Here is an 18590-nt window from a genome sequence, read left to right on the forward strand (position 1 = left end):
ATTTTAAATCCACCCGAGAAAGTCTTGATTTCAGATTGATCCTCAGGACAGCATCTTTGACAGTGTAGCATTTAATCAGTGTTTTGTCGAAGTGACAGACAAGATTTATGTAATCAAGCTTTGAAGTGAGGCTTGAACCTACAATCTTCTGACTCAGGTGAGAGTCCTACCACTGAGCCAAACTAACACAGTTCTGGTACATGGAACATGTTCTTTTTTACGCAATTAAGAATCAATATCAAACACATTCAGGTGGGAAATGAAGCAAAGCTCACTCCATTCTGCCCCATCAATGTGCTTTGGTTGCTCACCTCATACTACACTAGAGTTAGCATGTAGGTGCAGCAAGCAAGTAGGGAGACAAATGGCATGTTGTCCTTACTTGCAAGAAGATTGGAATACAAGAACAAGAGAGTCTTGCTACAATTGTACAGGGCTTCCGTAAGACCACACCTGGAGTACTGTACACAGTTTTGAACTCCATATCTAAGGAAGGATCTACATGCACTGGAGGGAGTACAGTGAAGGTTCAATAGATTGGTCCCTGGGATATGAAGGTTGTCCTTTGATGTGAGGCTGAGTAAACTTTTACTTCTCTGGAGTTTAGTGATCTCATGTGAAGTGATCTCATTGAAACATACAAGATTGTGAAAGGGCTTGACAGGGTAGACACTGAGAGACTGTTTCACTGGCTGGGGAATCTAGAATGCAGCATACAGTACGCATAGGGGATTTGTTTGATCATTTAGGAAAGAGATGATGAGAAAATTATTCACTCAGAGGATTGTGAATCTTTGGAGTTATCTACCCAGGGGGTGTGGATGGGCTGGAAAAGGTAGAGTTTTGATCATGTGAAGAATCAAGGGTTAAGGGGAAGGAATGTAAAAGTGGAGTTTTGACAAAAGATCAGCTATGATCGTATTGGAAGTGGATCAGCATCATGGGGCCAAAAGCTCCATTCTTGCTCCTATTTCTAAAGACTCTAATGATTAGTAATGTATTAGTAAAAAAATTCAAGGCTGGAACAGATGGACTTTTGATCTCTGGGGAGTCAAGGATTATTGGGAAGGAACATAAAAGTGGAGTTTTGGCAGAAGATCAGCCATGATCGTATTGGAAGGTGGAGCAGGCTCATGGGGCCATAAGATCTATTCTTGCTCCTATTTCTTAGGCTCTTATGATTAGTAATGATTGAAGCTACACCATGGAAAGGAAATTGTCTCTTATCTGCACTGAGCCGTGACTTATCTTAAATGTAAGCAATCAGAACATTTATTTTAATGTCAGGGAACAAAGGACAAATTATTCTAATAGTTCAAAGTTTCTTACACCAACATCAACGCTGGAATAATTTTTGGAACCATCAACAGATGAATGTGGGGTTTTTCCTTCTCAATCCTTTTTCTCTTCACTTCCATGGCTCCTCTCCTTAAGATGTTGCCTTCTTACTGCAGTGTAAACCCATGGGTACCAGGCATCCTCTGTCCACTGCCCATTCATTGCTCTTTGTGTATCTTTTGTGCTTATGAAGCTGATGGTGGAGAACAAAGAATTTGCATTGATGCAATACTTCTCACCTCCCCAGGTATGTTCAGAGCATCTCACAGGCAGTGACTACTTTTGAAGTTCAGTCGCTGTCATTACCCAGGCAAATCATACAAGGTTTTTAATAACTTGGACAAAGAGATTGGGAGTAAACCATCCAAGTTTTCTGATGATACAAAACTAGGTGGGAATGTAAGCTGTGAGGAAGTGCAAAGAGATATGGCGGGGTAAAAGTGAATGGGCAACAAGGTGGCAGATGGATTCTAATGTAGAGTATGATGAGAGAGTGGGAGGTTATTCACCATGATAAGAATAAAAATGCATGACATTTTTTTGAATGATTTGTAATTTCTAAATGCTGATGTTCAGAGGGACTTGGGTGTATGCCTGCAATGAACATGAAAAGCTAGCCTGTGTGTGCAGCAAGCAATTAGGAAGGCAAATGGATAATGTAAGTTCATTAGATTAGTCCCTGGGATGTGAAGGTTGTCCTATGATGTGAAACTGTGTAAAAACATGGACCTCCCTGGAGTTCAGAAGAATGAGAAGTAATCTCATTGAAATATGCAAGATTCTGAAAGGTTTTGGCAGGGTAGACACTTAGAGGCTGTTTCAATGATTGGAACATCTAGAACATAGGGCCACAGACTCATGAGATTTATTTGATCATTTAGTATTGGAATGAAGAGAAATTTATTTACTCAGAGGGTTGTGAATCTTTGGAATTTGGGGCTGTGGATGTTCCAGTTTGAATATATTCAAGACTGGAATAGATAGTTTTGATCTCTCAGCAATCACATGGGGTTTTGGGGAAAGAGCAGGAGCATGAAGATTTGGCACAAGATCAGCCATGAGTGTATTGGAAAGTGGAGCAGGCTCAAGAGACCACAAGGTCTATTCCTGCCCCTTTTTCTAATGTGTTACCTTTTATCTGCATTGAACCATGTCTTTATCTTAAATGTGAGCAATCAGCACATTTATTTTAATGTTGGAGAACAAAGGGCAAATTAAGTCTAATAGTTCAACATTTTTTATATCAACATCAACATTGGAAAGATTTTTGGAACTATTAGCAAATGAATGTGAGGTTTTTCCTTCTCATTTTTTTTCTCTCTTCACTTCCACTGCTCCATTCCTTGAGGTTTTGACTTCTCAGTGCTGTTTAATTCAATGGGTGCCAGTCATGCTCTCATAGCCCAATTCATTGTTCTTTGTGTACCTTTTGTGCTTACAAAGCTGAAGGACATTAGAAAGAATAAAGAACTTCAATTGATGGAGTGGTTCACACAACCCCAAGATGTTCTGAAAGCAACTCACAGGCAATGATTACTTTTGAAGTGCAGTCACAGTCATTACCCAGGCAAATTTCACAATTTTTTAAATGATTTAGACGAAGACTCAGAGTAATGTGTCCAAGTTTTCTGATGATACAAAGCTAGGTGGAAATGTAGGCTGTGAGGAACACACAAAGAGATAATAGGTTAAAGAGTGGGTAACAAGGTGGCAGCTGGAGTATCAGCTCAGGAGGTGTAAGATTATTCACCATAATAGTTAGAATAGAAAATTAGAACTGTTTTTTCAAAGGCCCAAAATTTTTAAATGTTGATCTATAGATAGCCTTAGGTGCACATGTGTAAGGAACACAAAAAGTTAGCTAGCATGTACAGCAAAGAATTAGGAAGGCAAATGGATGATGTTCTTTCTTGCAAGGGGACTGGAGTACAAGGACAAGGAAATCTTTTGACAATTGTAAAGGGCTTTGGTGAGACCATACTTGGAGTACTATGCTCAGTTTTGGTCTTGCCATTCCTTGGCAGCCCTCTTTCTCAAGAGGCCACCACTGATGAGGAGATCTAAGACTCAGTCAGCTGAGTCTTCTACAAATTATAAGTGATTGACAACAAAGACCTCTGCATGTCAACGTAAGTCCTAGCTTACAGAGCAGTTGTTGCTACCACACTCATGTACTGCAGTGAGACCTGGACTGTGTTTCAGCGACACATAAGAGCACTAGGGAAATTCCATCAGCAATATCTCTGCTGTGCCCCCGCCGGAATCAACGGGAGGGCCATCAAACAAATGCTGGTATCCTTCTTGAAGCCAGCTCCACAAGCATTCAGGCAAAACTGCTGCAAAATCAGCTTCGATGGACTGGACACTGTGTCTGGATAGCAGAAAGCTATCTTTGTTTTTATTTATTCTTGGGATGTGGGCTTTGCTGGCTAGGCCAGCACATTTATTGCCCATCCCTAGTTGCCCTTGAGAAGGTGGTGGTAAGCTGCCTTGTCCTGTTTTCTCAACTCTCAAATGGCCAGTGTTCCAGGGAGGACAAAGAAAACACTTCAAAGACACTCTGAAGCTCTCCTTGAAGCGCAGCAGCATTGGGACTATTGACTGGGAGGAACTTGCTACCAATCATTCAAAATGGCGACAACTTGTCCATAAAGCTGCAACATACTTTGAGTTACAATGTCTTAATGATGAGGCAGAGCTGAGCAGAGAAGAAGGGGAAATAAAAGGACAAAATCCTGCACTCCTAATCCCAGTCACGCGCAGACGCATGATAGAAACTCGCAACTCTGAGTAGATGTCTTCCTTGAATCGAGGGACAGCTGATGATGATGCCTTAGGTGACACCATACCTGAAGTACTGTGCTCAGTTTTGGTCTACATTTCTAAGGAAGGATGTTCTTGCTTTGGAGGTGGTACAATGAAGGTTCACTAGCTTGTTTCTTGGGATGAGAAGGTTCCCCTATGATGACAGGCTGAGTAAATTAGGCCTGTACTCTGGAGTTTAAATAAATGAGAGATAAACTCATTGAAACATATGAGATTATGAAGGGGCTTGACAGGGTAGACATTAAGATGGTTCCTCTAGATGGGAAATCTAGAACATGGGCTACTGTTGCAGAATGAAGGGGCGATGATTTAGGATTGATGTGAGGATAAATTTCTTCACTAGCAGGATTGGGAATCTTTGGAATTCTCTACCAGAGGTTTTTGGATTTTCCATCGTTGAGTATATTCAAGGTTGCAAAGACCGATTTTTGGTCACTAAAGGAATCAAAGTTTATGAGGAGGGAGTGGGAAAGTGAGTTGAGGCAGAAGATCAGTCATGGTCGCATTGAATGGCAGAACAGGGTCAAAGAGCCACAGAGTGGATTCCTGTTCCTCTGTTCATATGATCAGTAATGACTGAAAGCAACACCACGGTAAAGGAGATTGTCTCTTATCTGCATTGAAACATTACTTATCTTAAATGTAAGCATTGCGGCACATTTATTTTGTTGTAGGGGAACAAAGGGCAAATTAAATCTAACAGCTCAATGTTCCTTACTCCAACATCAACCACGTTGGAAGGATTATTAGCAGATGAATGTGGGGCTTTTCCTTCTCAATTTTTTTTCTCTTGCTTCTATTGTCCGCTCCTTAAGATGTTGGCTTCTTACTGGAGGGTAGTGCCTTGGTGACAGTCATCCTCTAGTAACTTGCCCAATTCACTGTTGTGTGTGTTCCTTCCTGCTTAATAAGCTGAGGGACATTAGCAAGAACAAACAGAATCACAGTTTGGATTGATAAATAGGTGCATCTCACCTTCCAAGAACATCTCACAGGCAATGATTACTTTTGCAATGCTGACTTGATCATTATGCAGCTAAATGTGACAGGCAACTTCTGTACAGTAAGATCCCATAAGCAGCAATGACATATCTCTATTTAATCTGATCATATTAGTTGAGGGAAAAACGTTAAAGCAGAAGACCTCTCCTGTTCATCTTCAAATAATGCCATCAAATATGTTAAATCCACCTGAGAGCAGCTTGATTTATGACTAATCCTCAGGACAACATTTTTGACAATGCAACATTTCATCAGTATAGCATTGAAGTAATGGATGAGGTTTCCATGATTAAGCTGTGATGTGGGGCTTGAACCTTCAACCTTCTGACTCAGATGAGAGTCCTACCACTGAGCAAACACAGTTCTGGTGAATGGAACAGGTTCTTTAGGCAGCTGTTAAATCAATAGCAAGCAAGGCTAGATAGATTTTTCACCTCCCTATGAATCAAAGGAGATGGGGAGGGAGCAGGAAAGTGGAGTTGAGTTCAGAGGGTTTTGAATCTTTAGAATTCTCTATGCCAGGGGTATGTGGATGCTCCATCCTTGAATATGTTCAAGGATGGGATAGATAGATATGTGATCTTTTGGGGAATCAAGGGCTATGGGGAGGGAGTGGGAAAGTGGAGCTTTGGCAGAAGATCAGCCATGATTGTATATAATGGCATAGGAGGCACAGAGGGGCCATGTAGTCTGTTCTTGTACCTACTCCATATGTTCTTGGGATCAGTAGTGATTGAAAGCAAAAGCATAGGCATAGGAAATTGTCTCTTATCTACATTGAACAAGTAACTTATCTTAAATGTGAGCGATCAGCACATTTATTTTGATGTAGGGGAACAAAGGGCAAATTAAATCTAACAGTTCAAGGGTCCTCACTCCAACATCAACCACGGGATTGAAAGGATTATTGGAGCCATTAGCAGATGAATGTGTGGTTTTCTCTTTTCAATTATTTTCTCTTCACTTCCACTGTTCCTCTCCTTAAGGTGTTGGCTTCTTCCTGGAGTCTAGTTCCATGGATGCAAGTCATTATCTGATAGCTTGTCCAATTAATTGTTCTTTGTATACCTTTTGCATTTATGAAGCTGAGAGATATTAGAAAGAACAAAGAACTTGTAGTGATGTAATGGTTCACATCTCCCGCAGATGTCCCAAAAGCAAAACACATACAATGATTACTTTTGAAGTGCAGTCACAGTCATTACCCAAGTAGATGTAATAGGTTCTTTAATGACTTAGACAGGGACTGAGTAATATATCCAAGCTTGCTGTGATAAAAAGCTAGGTGAAAATGCAAGCTGCGATGTGGACACAAGGAAATGTAGATGGTTTGGTGAGTGGACAACAAAGTCACAGATAGAGTACAGTATCATGTGGGCAAGTGTGAGATTATTCACCTCAATAGGTAAGATCAAAAAAGCACATAATTTGTTTAAAAGATGTGAAAATTTTAAATGTTGATATTCAGAGGGACTTGGGTGTACAAGTGCAAAGATCATAGAAATATCCAGCAAGCAATTAGGAAGGGAAATTGCATGTTGACCTTTCTTGCAAGTGGACCAAAGTACAAGAACAAGGAAGTCTTCCTGCAAACTTGTGGGGCTTTGGTGAGACCATAGCTTCAGTAGCGTGATCTGCTTTGGTCTCAATATCTTAGGAAGGATATACTTACCATGAGTCGGTACAGCAAAAGTTCACTAGATTGGTTCCTGGGATGAGAAAGTTGTCTTATGGTGAGAGGCTGAGTAAATTGGGCCTCTTCTATGGAGTTTAGACGAGTGAGAGGTGATCTCATTGAAACGTTCACGATTATCAGGGGATGAAAACAGAAAAACCTCAACAGGTTAGGCAGCATCTGTGGAGAGAAAGAGTTAATGTTTTAGGTTGATGACCTTTCATAAAAATGACCATTGACCTGAAAAGATAACTCTGCTTCTCTCCAACGATGTTGCCTAACATGCTGAGGTACTCAGCAGTACTTCCTGCATTTTCTGTTTTTATGTCAGATTTCCTGCATCTGCAGTAATTTGCTTCTGTATTAAAACAATGAAGGTGCTTGACAGGGTGGATAGTGAGAGGTTGTTTCCCCTGGCTGGGAAATCTAGAAGATGGAAGCACAACCTCAGGTTAAGGGGTCAATCATTTAACACTGAGAGGAGAAGACATTTCTTCACTCCCAGGGTCGTGAATCTTTGGAATTCTCTACCGCAGAGATATATGTGGTTGCATATCATTGAATATGTTCAAGGCTGAGATAAACAGATTTTTGGACACTCATGGAATCCATATATATGGAAAGGGAGCTGGAAAGTGAAGTTGAGGCAGACTCATGGGATTAATTCATGGGATGTGGGTGTCGCTGGCTAGGCCAGCATTTGTTGTGCATCCCTAGGCAGAATTTTACGACCCTGTCATGGAGAGGATGGGGCCGTAAAACGTGGCGAGCCATTCTAAACTCCAGTGACTTAGGTGGGACCCTAAAATCCCGCTGGTGTAAAATTCCACCCCTAGTTGCTCTCAAGAAGGTGTTGGTGAGGTGCTGCAGTCCATGTGGTGTAGGTACACCCACAGTGCTGTAAGGGAGGGAGTTCCAGGATTTTGACCCAGCGACAGTGAAGTAACAGTGATATATTTCCAAGTCAGGATGGTGAGTGGCTTGGAGGGGAACTTGCAGGCGGTGGTGTTCCCATGTATCTGCTGCCCTTGTTCTTCTAAATGGTAGTGGTTGTGGGTTTGGAAGGTGCTGTCTAAGGAGATGTCTAAGGTGCCATGATCATATTTAATGTAAGACCAGGCTCAAAGGGCCATATGGTCTACTCTTGATCCTATTTCTTATGCTCTTATATTCAGTAAAGATTGAAAGCAACGTCATGGTGTAGGAAATTGCCTCTTATCTGCAATGAAGTATTACTTAAGTGTGGGCATTCCAACACATTTATTTTGATCTGGAGAAACACAGGGCGAATTGAATCCAACAATTTCAATGTTTTTTCCTCCAACTTCAACCATGTTGAAAGGATTATTGGAACCATTAGCAGATGAATATTGAGTTTCTCCTTCTCAATTTTTTTTGCTCTTCACTTCCACTGCTCCTCTCCTTAAGATGTTGGCTTCTTCCTGGGGTGTAGTTCCATGGATGCTAGTCAGCCTCTGCTAGCTTGCCCAATTCATTGTTCTTTGTGTACCTTTCTGGTCAATAAGCTGAGGGACATGAGAAAGAACAAAGAACTTACATTGATATAGTGTGCGTCACCTCCCAAGAATTTCCTAAAAGCAGTTCAGTTACAGTTACTTTTTGCACAATAAGATCCCACAAGCAGCAGTGAGATAATGGCTACTTAATCTGCTCTGATCTTATTGGCTGAGGGATAAACGTTCAAGCAGAAGACCTTTCATGTTCATTTTTAAATAATGCAATTAGATATTTTACATCACCTGAGGGAGTCTTCTGAGGGAAGTTTCATCCTAAGGGCAACTCTGACAATACAGCATTTCATCAGTATTGAAGGAAGTGTCAGACAACATTTACATATTTAATCCTTGATGTGGGCTTGAACCTACCATCTTCTGACTCAGATAAGAGTGCTAGCACTGAGCCAAGCTGACACAGTTCTGCGAATGAAACATGCTCTTCTTTAGGTGGCTTTAATCAACCTCAAACACATCCGAAATAAAAGCAAAATACTGCAGATGCTGGAACTCTGAGATTGAAAAAATTGCTGGAAATACTCAACAGGTCTGGCAGCATCTATGGAGAGACAAATATAGTTAATGTTTCAAGTCCAATATGTCTCTTCAGGAATATGACTCTTCAGTATTGAAGATGGGTCATATTCGACTCTAACCGTGAACTCTGTATCTCTCTGCACAGATGCTGCCAGACCGGCTGAATAGCTCAGACACATCTGAGTTGTATATGAAGCGAAGCTCCTCTATCCTGCCCCATAAATGTGCTTTGGATGCTCACTTCATACTGCACTAATGTGACATTTTCCATTTGTCACACAGGACTTATTTTGAGAAAATAATTAGCTGACAATTGGTTCCGGATTTCATTATGTACTGGATGGACCTTTATTTCCCATTCATTCCATCAACCTTGGATTGTATTGAATAATGGATGAGAGGTGTCTAATCCACAGTTCTGACTCAAGGTACTGAAGCATTAACAGGTTATTTGACCATATGCCAGTATCACACAGGAACCAAATCCTGCCTGTATTGTTCTCACTTGGACACTTTTCGAGAGGGGTTGTTGGGCAATAATCTGGAGTGAAAACCCTACTCTATTTTCTCCTCTCCAATGCAGAAGTGGTAAGACCACTTCTGGCAACCTATACCAGTACCTCAACTAACACCACATTGACTGAGGTTTGAATCTGGGACTTTCCTGACTGTATGATGAGTCATCACCTTAACCAGCTGAGCAACTGGGAGAGTTGAAGAGAGGTAACATTAATGTGACAGAGTTATTGAGCCATAGCTCTCTCTAGTAATACAGATTTTGCACTAGCTAGCTGATATTAAAAAAAAATTGGGTTAACCAACTACATTTAGAATTAGTCAGGAATTGTTGCCGGTTTGAATTAGTGATGATTTTTGCCATTCTTTTACAGGTGGAGCCTGACTTGCTGTTATTGATCATGTACCTATGTGGAAACTTGGCATTTCTGATAGCTCTCCTCGTGGGGATTGGACAGTCCTAAAATGCTATTTGCAAGAGAGATCATCATGGATACATCAACATCATCAGCTCAACCCCGCCATGTCATACGGGCCTTAAGTCTGAGCTGTGTCCTAAATGTACATCTCTCAGTACAAAGAAATCTGATAGGAATACAGAAGCAGATCCTTATTTGCACAATAATTACCATTTGATTTTGGAAAGATAATTATTCTGCCAAAAATCATACTATTAGCCAAGGAATTGTGTACAATGGCACCTTCTAAAGACCAAGGAAACATTTTTAAAATCATTAAGTGTGGCCATCATTGCATAAATCCCGCATAATTTATTATATTTTCCACTCACATTGAAATGAGTAACAAAAAAATAGAAGTAATTATTGTGTTGCTTTTATTTTCTCTTTCGCGTTTAATATTTTCCTACAAATAGTGTGTTGTTGGCATCATTGAGGAAAATGGTGGATGAGGTACTGCAATCGACACTGCAAGTTGCAATTGCATAAACAGCAAAGAAACCTTGTGCATGTATTGGGGCTAATTGTAATCCATTCACACCATCAACTCTTCCGGGTCACTGTACCTGGTGATGTTATCACATATCCACATTTACCGCAGACGAAAGGATTTTAATGTAGATTCTGACTCGGTAAACATTTAAATTTTTGGAAGAGTGTGATTCCATTTTTTTCCTCTCTTTTTATTGCCAATTTTCTCCCACTCTGTCTGAATCAGTTGCTTGGATATTGTTTCATAGGACAGTCATCTTCCTGAGTCTAGCCCTATTGGCTATCAATCACAGGTGAGCCTTGACCATAATTATTGTAAGGTATTTTGTCCGCAAGAGCCAAGCCCCCTCTTGTCCTACTTCATGTCCGCACGTGCTTTCAATAGTGTCAGCCTTCTGCCTTTAGAATAAGCAGAAGATACACTATCGCTCATATTCAACATTTCTTCACTAATTATCGTACAGTGAAAATAAACAGAATACTCGACTGTCAGCAACACTTGAAATGAATCACTGATTATTGCAGCACAGAATTGGGAGGCCATTTGGCCCGTCATGTCTGCACCAGCTCTCTGAATAAACAATTTGTCTAGTGCCATTCTCTTGCCTTCTCCAAGTGAGCCTGCATATTCTTCCATTTCAGATAATAATCCAATTCTCTCTTGAAATCGTCGACTGAACCTGCCAGCATCACATTCTCATGCAGTGCATGAGAGCTTGACCACTCACCGAGTGAAAAAGTTTCTCCTCAAGTCTCCATTGCTCTTTTGCCAATTATCTGTGCCCACTCGTGCAAACCATGCAAATTTTGTTCACAACACCAATACCAATAGCATTGAGAGTATGTTTTCCATTACATTGGTTGATTTTTAAAAAAAGCTGTTGATGGTAAACTTATCAAAATTATTCTTTGCACTTTATCAGAAACTGTGTGTGTATACAATGTTTTTTAAATCAAAGTTTTGATAAAGCAGATTATTCTCTTAAACAGCATAACTCGTATGATTTTACATATATAACATTTTTAAATGCTTTTAAAAAATTCCCTGAAATAACATATTTCTATAGCTGACCTCATGTACAGAGGACATTTTAAAATCTTTTACAAGGTGGAGAAAGGTCTGTGGGTACCAAGTAACAGGGTAAAAGGGTAAGAAAAATAGGTTGTGAGCAGAGGGCGTTAAACAAGAGAAAGGTTTTCAGGAGATGTTTGAAACTAGAGGGTGCAATGCAAAAGTGGAGTGACTAAGGGGAGGATGTTCCAGGGAAGAAAGGAGCAATCGCTGAAAGAGCAATTACCAGTGGTGGAGCTGAGGGAATGTGGCTCAAGGAGTTTGAAATAAACATGCTCTTGAGAAAAAAGCAAAATACTGCAGATGCTGGAAATCTGAAACAAAAACAGAAAATGCTGGAAAAACACAGCAGGTCTAACAGCATCTGTGGAGAGAAAAACAGAGTTAACTTTTCGAGTCTGTATGACTTCTTCAGAGCTAAAGAGAAGTAAAAATGTGTTGAAATTTATACTGTTTAAGGGAGTGGAGCAGGTGAAGATGGATAGAAGACCAGCGGTAGATGGGGGCAAAGGAGAGATTAACAAAGATGTCATGAACAGAAGGACAAAGGGGTGTTAAGGGTAGTGGTTCTGGCTAAAGGAGGTGCTGATGGTGGCATTAAAGTAAGAAAGCAGAATGTGAAAATAGCATGACAAGGGTAAGCACTCTAGAAAGAACAACATGAACAAGTGACAGATGGTCCTTGTGGGGGCGGAGTGGGGGAGGGGACGGTGGTGGGAAAAAAGATCGAAAATAGGATAAAAGGGTAGGGATAAAACAATGAATAAAAATGAAAATAAACAAAAATAAAAATAAGTGGATAAAAAATAAAAATTAAGAAATGAATATTGAAAAAAGGGGTGAGGATGGAGGAGAGAGTTCATGGTCTGAAGTTGTTGAACTCAATGTTAAGTCCAGAAGGCTGTAAAGTGCCTAATCGGAAGATGAGGTGCTGTTCCTCCAGTTTGCGTTGAGCTTCACTGGAACATTGCAGCAGGCCAAGGACGGACATGTGGGCATGAGAGCAGGGTGGTGTGTTGAAATGGCAAGCGACAGGAAGGTCTGGGTCATGCTTGCGGACAGACCAAAGGTGTTCTGCAAAGTGGTCACCCAGTCTGCGTTTGGTCTCTCCAATGTAGAGGAAACCGCATTGGGTGCAACGAATGCAGTCGACCTGGGGTGGGGCGGGGGGGCGAAGGAAAAATGTCTTTGGTGATGGCATCATACTGGAGTTGACAGAAATGGTGGAGGATGATCCTTTGAATGCGGAGGCTGGTGGGGTGAAAAGTGAGGACAAGGGGGACCCTATCATGATTCTGGGTGGGAGAGGAATGTGTGAGGGCAGAGGCACGGGAGATGGGCCGGACACTGTTGAGGGCCCTGTCAACCACACTGGGTGGGAAACCTCGGTTAAGGAAGAAGGAAGACATGTCAGAAGCGCTGTTTTGGAAACTGGCATCATCAGAACAGATGCGACGGAGGCAAAGGAACTGAGAGAATGGGATGGAGTCCTTACAGGAAGCGGGGTGTGAGGAGCTGTAGTCGAGGTAGCTGTGGGAGCCAGTGGGCTTGTAATGAATATTGGTGGACAGTCTATCACCAGAAATGGAGACAGAGAGGTCAAGGAAGTGTCAGAGATGGACCATGTGAAGATGATGGAGGGGTGGAAATTTGAAGCAAAATTGATAAATCTTTCCAGATCCAGATGAGAGCATGAAGCAGCACCGAAGCAATCATCGATGTACCAAAAAGAGAGTTGTGGGGGGGGTGGGGGAGGGGAGGGTGGGGGGCCTAAGTAGGACTGGATCAAGGAATGTTCCACATACCTCATAAAGAGACAGGCATAACTGGGGCCCATGCAGGTACCCATAGCCATGCTTTTTATTTGGAGGAACTGAGACAAGTTTAAGGAGAAATTCTTCAGTGAGAGAACAAGTTTAGCCAGACGGAGGAGAGTAGTGGTGGATGGGGATTGTTCGGGCCCCTGTTCAAGGAAGAAGCAGAGAGCCCTCAGACCATCCTGGTGGGGGATGGAGGTGTAGAGGGATTGGACATCCATGGTGAAGAGGAGGCGGTTGGGACCAGGGAACTGGAAATTGTTGAAATGATGTAGGGCATCAGGGGAATCGCGGATGTAGGTGGGAAGAGACTGGACGAGGGGAGAGAGAACGGAGTCAAGATAGGAAGAAATGAGTTCCGTGGGGCAGGAAAAGGCTGACACGATCGGTCCTGTTTGTGGATTTTGGGGAGGAGGTAGAAGTGGGCTGTCTGGGGTGGGGAGGCTTTGAGGTTGGAAACTGTGGAGGGAAGATCTCCAGAGGAGATGAGGTCAATGACAGTCCTGGAAACAATGGCTTGATTTTCGGTGGTAGGGTCATGGTCCAGAGGGAAATAGGAGGAAGTATATGAGAGTTGGTGCTCAGCCTCTGCGAGGTAGATGTCAGTACGCCAGACAACAGCAGCACCACCCTTGTCAGTAGGTTTGATAACAAAGTTAGGGTTGGAATTGAGAGAACGAAGTGCAGCAAGTTCAGAAGGAGACAGGTTAGAGTGGGTGAGTGGAGCAGAGAAATTGAGATGGCCGATGTCACGCCGACAGTTCTCAATGAAAAGATCAAGAGCAGGTAAGAGGCCAGAGGGAGGGGTCCAGGTGGAGGGAGAATACTGGAGGTGGGTGAAAGGATCCGTTGAACGAAGGGAGGACTCCTGCCCAAAGAAGTGAGCACGGAGACGAAGGCGGTGGAAGAAGAGTTCAGCATCGTGCTGAGCCCGAAATTCATTGAGGTGAGAGCATAAGGGTATGAAACTGAGTCCTTTACTGAGTACTGAGCATTCAGCATTAGAGAGGGGAAGGTGAGAGGGTATGGTGAATATGCAGCAAGAGCTGGGATTAGAAGTCGGGATGGGGTCAGAGGGATGGGAAGGGGTGGAGGGTCCTGGAGGGCGCTGGTATCAATGAAATTGTTGGAGCTTGCGTTCCTTAGCACCTGGAAGGAAGAGACAAAGTTTCTTGTTAAGGCGTCAGATGAGACGAAGAATAAAATGAAACTGGGGAGAAGGGCAGCCTTGAGATAGGGTGAGTCGGTGCTGCTGGAGGGAGAGGTCGAGTGTGTTCATATGGTGGCGCATGGCACTGAGTGTGGATCTCAAGATGCGACGAGAACAGCAGTTTGAGGAGCGTTGTATGTCCCGGAGATACCTGTAATCCTGGGTGGATTCAAAACATGAGGGATGGAAAACTTCAGTTGGAATCCACATGGGATAAATTGGAGACGGAGACAGTCACTGAGGAAGGAAATATGGCTGTGAAAGTGAGTTTTGGTAACAACCTTGTTAAACATCAGGAGGGAAATGGAAAGCAATGAAGGTGAACAGGATAAAAGAGACAAACGGAAATCTTGTTGGAGAGAAGAGCAGTACTTCTTCAAGGTCCTGGAAGAGATGTGGCAGTGAATTAAACACTAAGATAAAAGCAAAATACTGTGGATGCTAGAAATCTGAAACAAAAACAGAAAATGCTGAAAAAGCTCAGCAGGTCTAACAGCATCTGTGGAGAGAAAAGCAGAGTTAATGTTTTGAGTCCGTATAGCTCTTCTTCAGAGCTAAAGAGAAGTAAAAATGTGATTAAGTTTATATTGTTTAAGGGGGATGGAGCAGGTGAAGCTGGATAGAAGGCCAGTGATAGGTGGGGGCAAAGGAGAGATTGACAAGATGTCATGAACAAAAGGACAAAGGGGTGTTAATGGTAGTGGTACTGGCTAAAGGAGGTGCTGATGGTGGCATTAAGGTCAGAAAGCAGAATGTGATAATAGCAGGACAAGGGTAAGCACTCTGGAAAGAACAACATGAACAAGTGACGGATGGCCCTTGTAGGGGTGGGTGGGGGGAGGGGACGGTGGTGGGAAAAAAGATCGAAAATAGAATAAAAGATGGGGATAAAGCAATGAATAAAAATGAAAATATATAAAAATAAAAGTGGATAAAAATAAAAAATTAAAAAATGAATATTGAAAAAAGGGGTGAGTTTGGAGGAGAGAGTTCATGGTCTGAAGTTGAACTCAATGTTATGCCCAGAAGGCTGTAAAGTGCCTAATCAGAAGATGAGGTGCTGTTCCTCCAGATGCTCTTGAGAAATGCTGGTTAGGTTTGAAAATGTGTTAAGTGAACATAACAAACTCATGCATGTTAATTTACAAAACAATGCAGCAGCATTAATTAAATCTTACATCTCAAATCCCACAAGTGCTAGGCAATGACCACTTTGAGAGGGAATCTAACCATCTCCCCTTGACATTCAATGGCATTACCTTCACTGAACCCCCCCCCCCCCCCACCATCAACATCTTGAACCACTTACCAGATACTTAACTGGACTAGCCATATAAATACTGTGGCTACAGAAGCTGGGAATTCTGTGGCAAGAAACTCACTTCCTAACTCTGAAAGCCTGTCCACCATCTATAAAGGCACAAGTCAGGATTGTGATGGAATAGTCTCCTCTTGCCTGATTACTGCAGCTCCAACTATACTCAACAAGCTCAACACTGCCAGGACAAAGCAACCCACTTGACCAGCACCCTATCCACCACCTTAAACATTCACTCCCTCCCTCTACCACCAGTGCACAGTGGCTGTAGTATAGTGTACAATCAACAAGATGCACTGCAGTAACTTGCTATGCCTCCGTCGACAGTGCCTTCCAAACCTCTACCACTTAGAAGGACAAGGACAGCTGATGCGTGGGAGCACCACCACCACCTACAAGATTCCCTTCAAGCTACACACCATCCTGACTTGGAACTATATTGCTGTTCCTTCACTGTCACTCAGTCGAAATTCTGGAACTCCCTAACAGCACTGTGGGTATATTTACGCCACTTGGACTACAGCAGTTCAAGGAGGAAGCTCAGCACCATCTTCTCAAGGGCAATTAGGGATGGGCAATAAATGCTGACCTAGCCAGCAAAACCTACATCCCGTGAAATAATTTAAAAAAACCACAGGCACCCTGATTTTAACCAGAGCTGAGGGTCAAGGTTAGGGTTGGTCGGAGCATGAGAATAGACCAGTGCACAAGCAGCAAAGGGGATAACTAGTCAGGTGGCACATCGGGCTAATGCAGCATCTAGCTGAATTATCCAAGTAAGGTTTTTTTTTATTATTTTACTCAAATAAAATTGATGCATGGCACATTCTAAAAATGTCCGGTTTTCAGACAACTCCAGTTTATGGACAGCTAGATTTGAGACACTACTGTATTGCTGAAAAAAAATACATCTTTTGCTGAAGTTTTTTGTCTTGCACTTATCAAGACAATTTGTAAGAAAATGCCAATGTCAGGGGAAACAACAATTTATACTGTATGAGAAGAGAGTGCTGATTGGTTAGCAAGTGGACTTTAATAGGTAGAGGCGTTGCCATGGAGAATGTACCAGTTGATGGTGACTGACAGTTAACTTGGTTTGAAAGATAAACAATGAACAAATTTTCACCTAGGAGGCAGGAATCAGGAGATGGGATTAATCCGTCTGTCGCATTCCCATTTTGTCTCGAGACTGCGAGCAAGCGGGGTCTTTAGGAGTCCAGGCCCTAAGTGGCCAGAAGGTTGGCCGAATATGGTAGGCCAGAGGCAGAAGTGGAGGCTGGTTGAGTCCAGAGCGGGCAGGTTAAAAGGTCCGCCTCATTTCCCAAAAAGCCTCAGCTCAATGTTCCTAATGCAATCAGTGGCTCAGCTATATACAGTTGAACCTTCTGATTGCTTTGAACTCCTCTCACTCTTCCTCCTTACCCTAACCCTCACCCATTATCCATTATGAACAAAACTCACAAACCCAACTATGACAGTTGGAAGCTATTAAATAGCCCATGAAACTCCTTGTGTAAACACTCTTCAAACCACTTGTGTAAATAAAGTCAAGCACTCATAAAACAATTAGACAGTTGGATTGCAGCCAAGAGTCCAAAAAAAACCTCACTGAATTTTTTTTTTTGTAAAAATATACTTTATTCATAAAAAATCTTCAATCACATTCAAAACCATTTCAAAAACAACATTACAAGGGTACAATCCAGGTTAAACTTTTACAAAATGTATCACCAGGTGCATCAGTACAAACAATATTACAATCATTTACAGCCTTTCATTTTGATCTGTACAGCCCGAGGGGCTCTAAACAGTTCCCAGTCTCTCGGTGCGCTGTGGTAGAAAGGTCTTAGACAGCGACCCTTCCCCATTGCGCCTTTGCGGCAGCTGCCCCAAGCTTTAGTGCGTCCCTCAGCACGTAGTCCTGGACTTTGGATTGTGCCAGTCCGCAACAATCGGTCGGGGACAACTCTTTGTGCTGGAAGACCAACAAGTTTCGGGCAGACCAAAGCGCGTCTTTCACCGAGTTGATGATCCTCCAGCTGCAGTCGATGTTTGTCTCGGTGTGTGTCCCTGGGAACAGCCCGTAGAGCACAGAGTCCTGTGTCACAGAACTGCTCGGGATGAACCTCGACAGCAACCACTGCATCTCTCTCCAGACTTTCTTTGCAAAGGCACAATCCACAAGGAGGTGAACAACGGTCTCTTCCCCACCACAGCCACCTCGAGGGCAACGTGCAGAGGGGGTGAGACTCCTGGCGTGTAGGAAGGATCTGACGGGGAGGGCCTTTCTCACCACCAGCCAAGCTACGTCTTGGTGCTTGTTGGAAAGTTCTGGCGATGAGGCATTCTGCCAAATGACTTTGACAGTCTGCTCGGGGAACCATCCCACAGGGTCCACCCTCTCCTTTTCCCTCAGGGCCTCTAGGACGTTACGTGCTGACCACTGCCTGATGGACTTGTGGTCAAAGGTGTTTTTCTGCACAAATTTTTCCACCAGGGACAGGTGGTACGGCACGGTCCAACTACTTGGAGCGTTCCGCGGCAGCGTGGCCAGACCCATCCTTCGCAACACCGGGGACAGGTAGAACCTCAGCACGTAGTGACACTTGGTGTTTGCGTACTGAGGGTCTACGCACCGCTTGATGCAGCCACACACAAAGGTGGCCATCAGTATGAGGGCGATGTTGGGCACGTTTTTTCCCCCTTTATCTAGAGGCTTGTACATCGCGTCCCTGCAGACACGATCCATTTTCGACCTCCAGATAAAGCGGAAGATGGCTCGAGTGATCGCCATCGCGCAGGAGTGTGGAATGGG

The 18590-nt window shown here is 42.9% G+C and overlaps 1 protein-coding gene across 1 annotated transcript in view; it reads left to right on the forward strand.

Annotated features, from left to right (window-relative positions):
* LOC144692245 (putative ferric-chelate reductase 1) overlaps nt 1-10516 on the forward strand; it is a 43038-nt gene extending 32522 nt beyond the window's left edge. The window contains exon 15 of the mRNA XM_078560841.1: nt 9783-10516. Within this exon, the coding sequence (XP_078416967.1) occupies nt 9783-9872 (90 nt within the window). The 3' untranslated portion in view covers nt 9873-10516. The remainder of the gene's footprint in view (nt 1-9782) is intronic.
* The last annotated feature ends 8074 nt before the right edge of the window (nt 10517-18590 follow it).

The sequence above is a fragment of the Cetorhinus maximus genome, chromosome 17, assembly GCF_964194155.1.
Source record: "Cetorhinus maximus chromosome 17, sCetMax3.hap1.1, whole genome shotgun sequence".
NCBI classification, from domain to species: domain Eukaryota; kingdom Metazoa; phylum Chordata; class Chondrichthyes; order Lamniformes; family Cetorhinidae; genus Cetorhinus; species Cetorhinus maximus.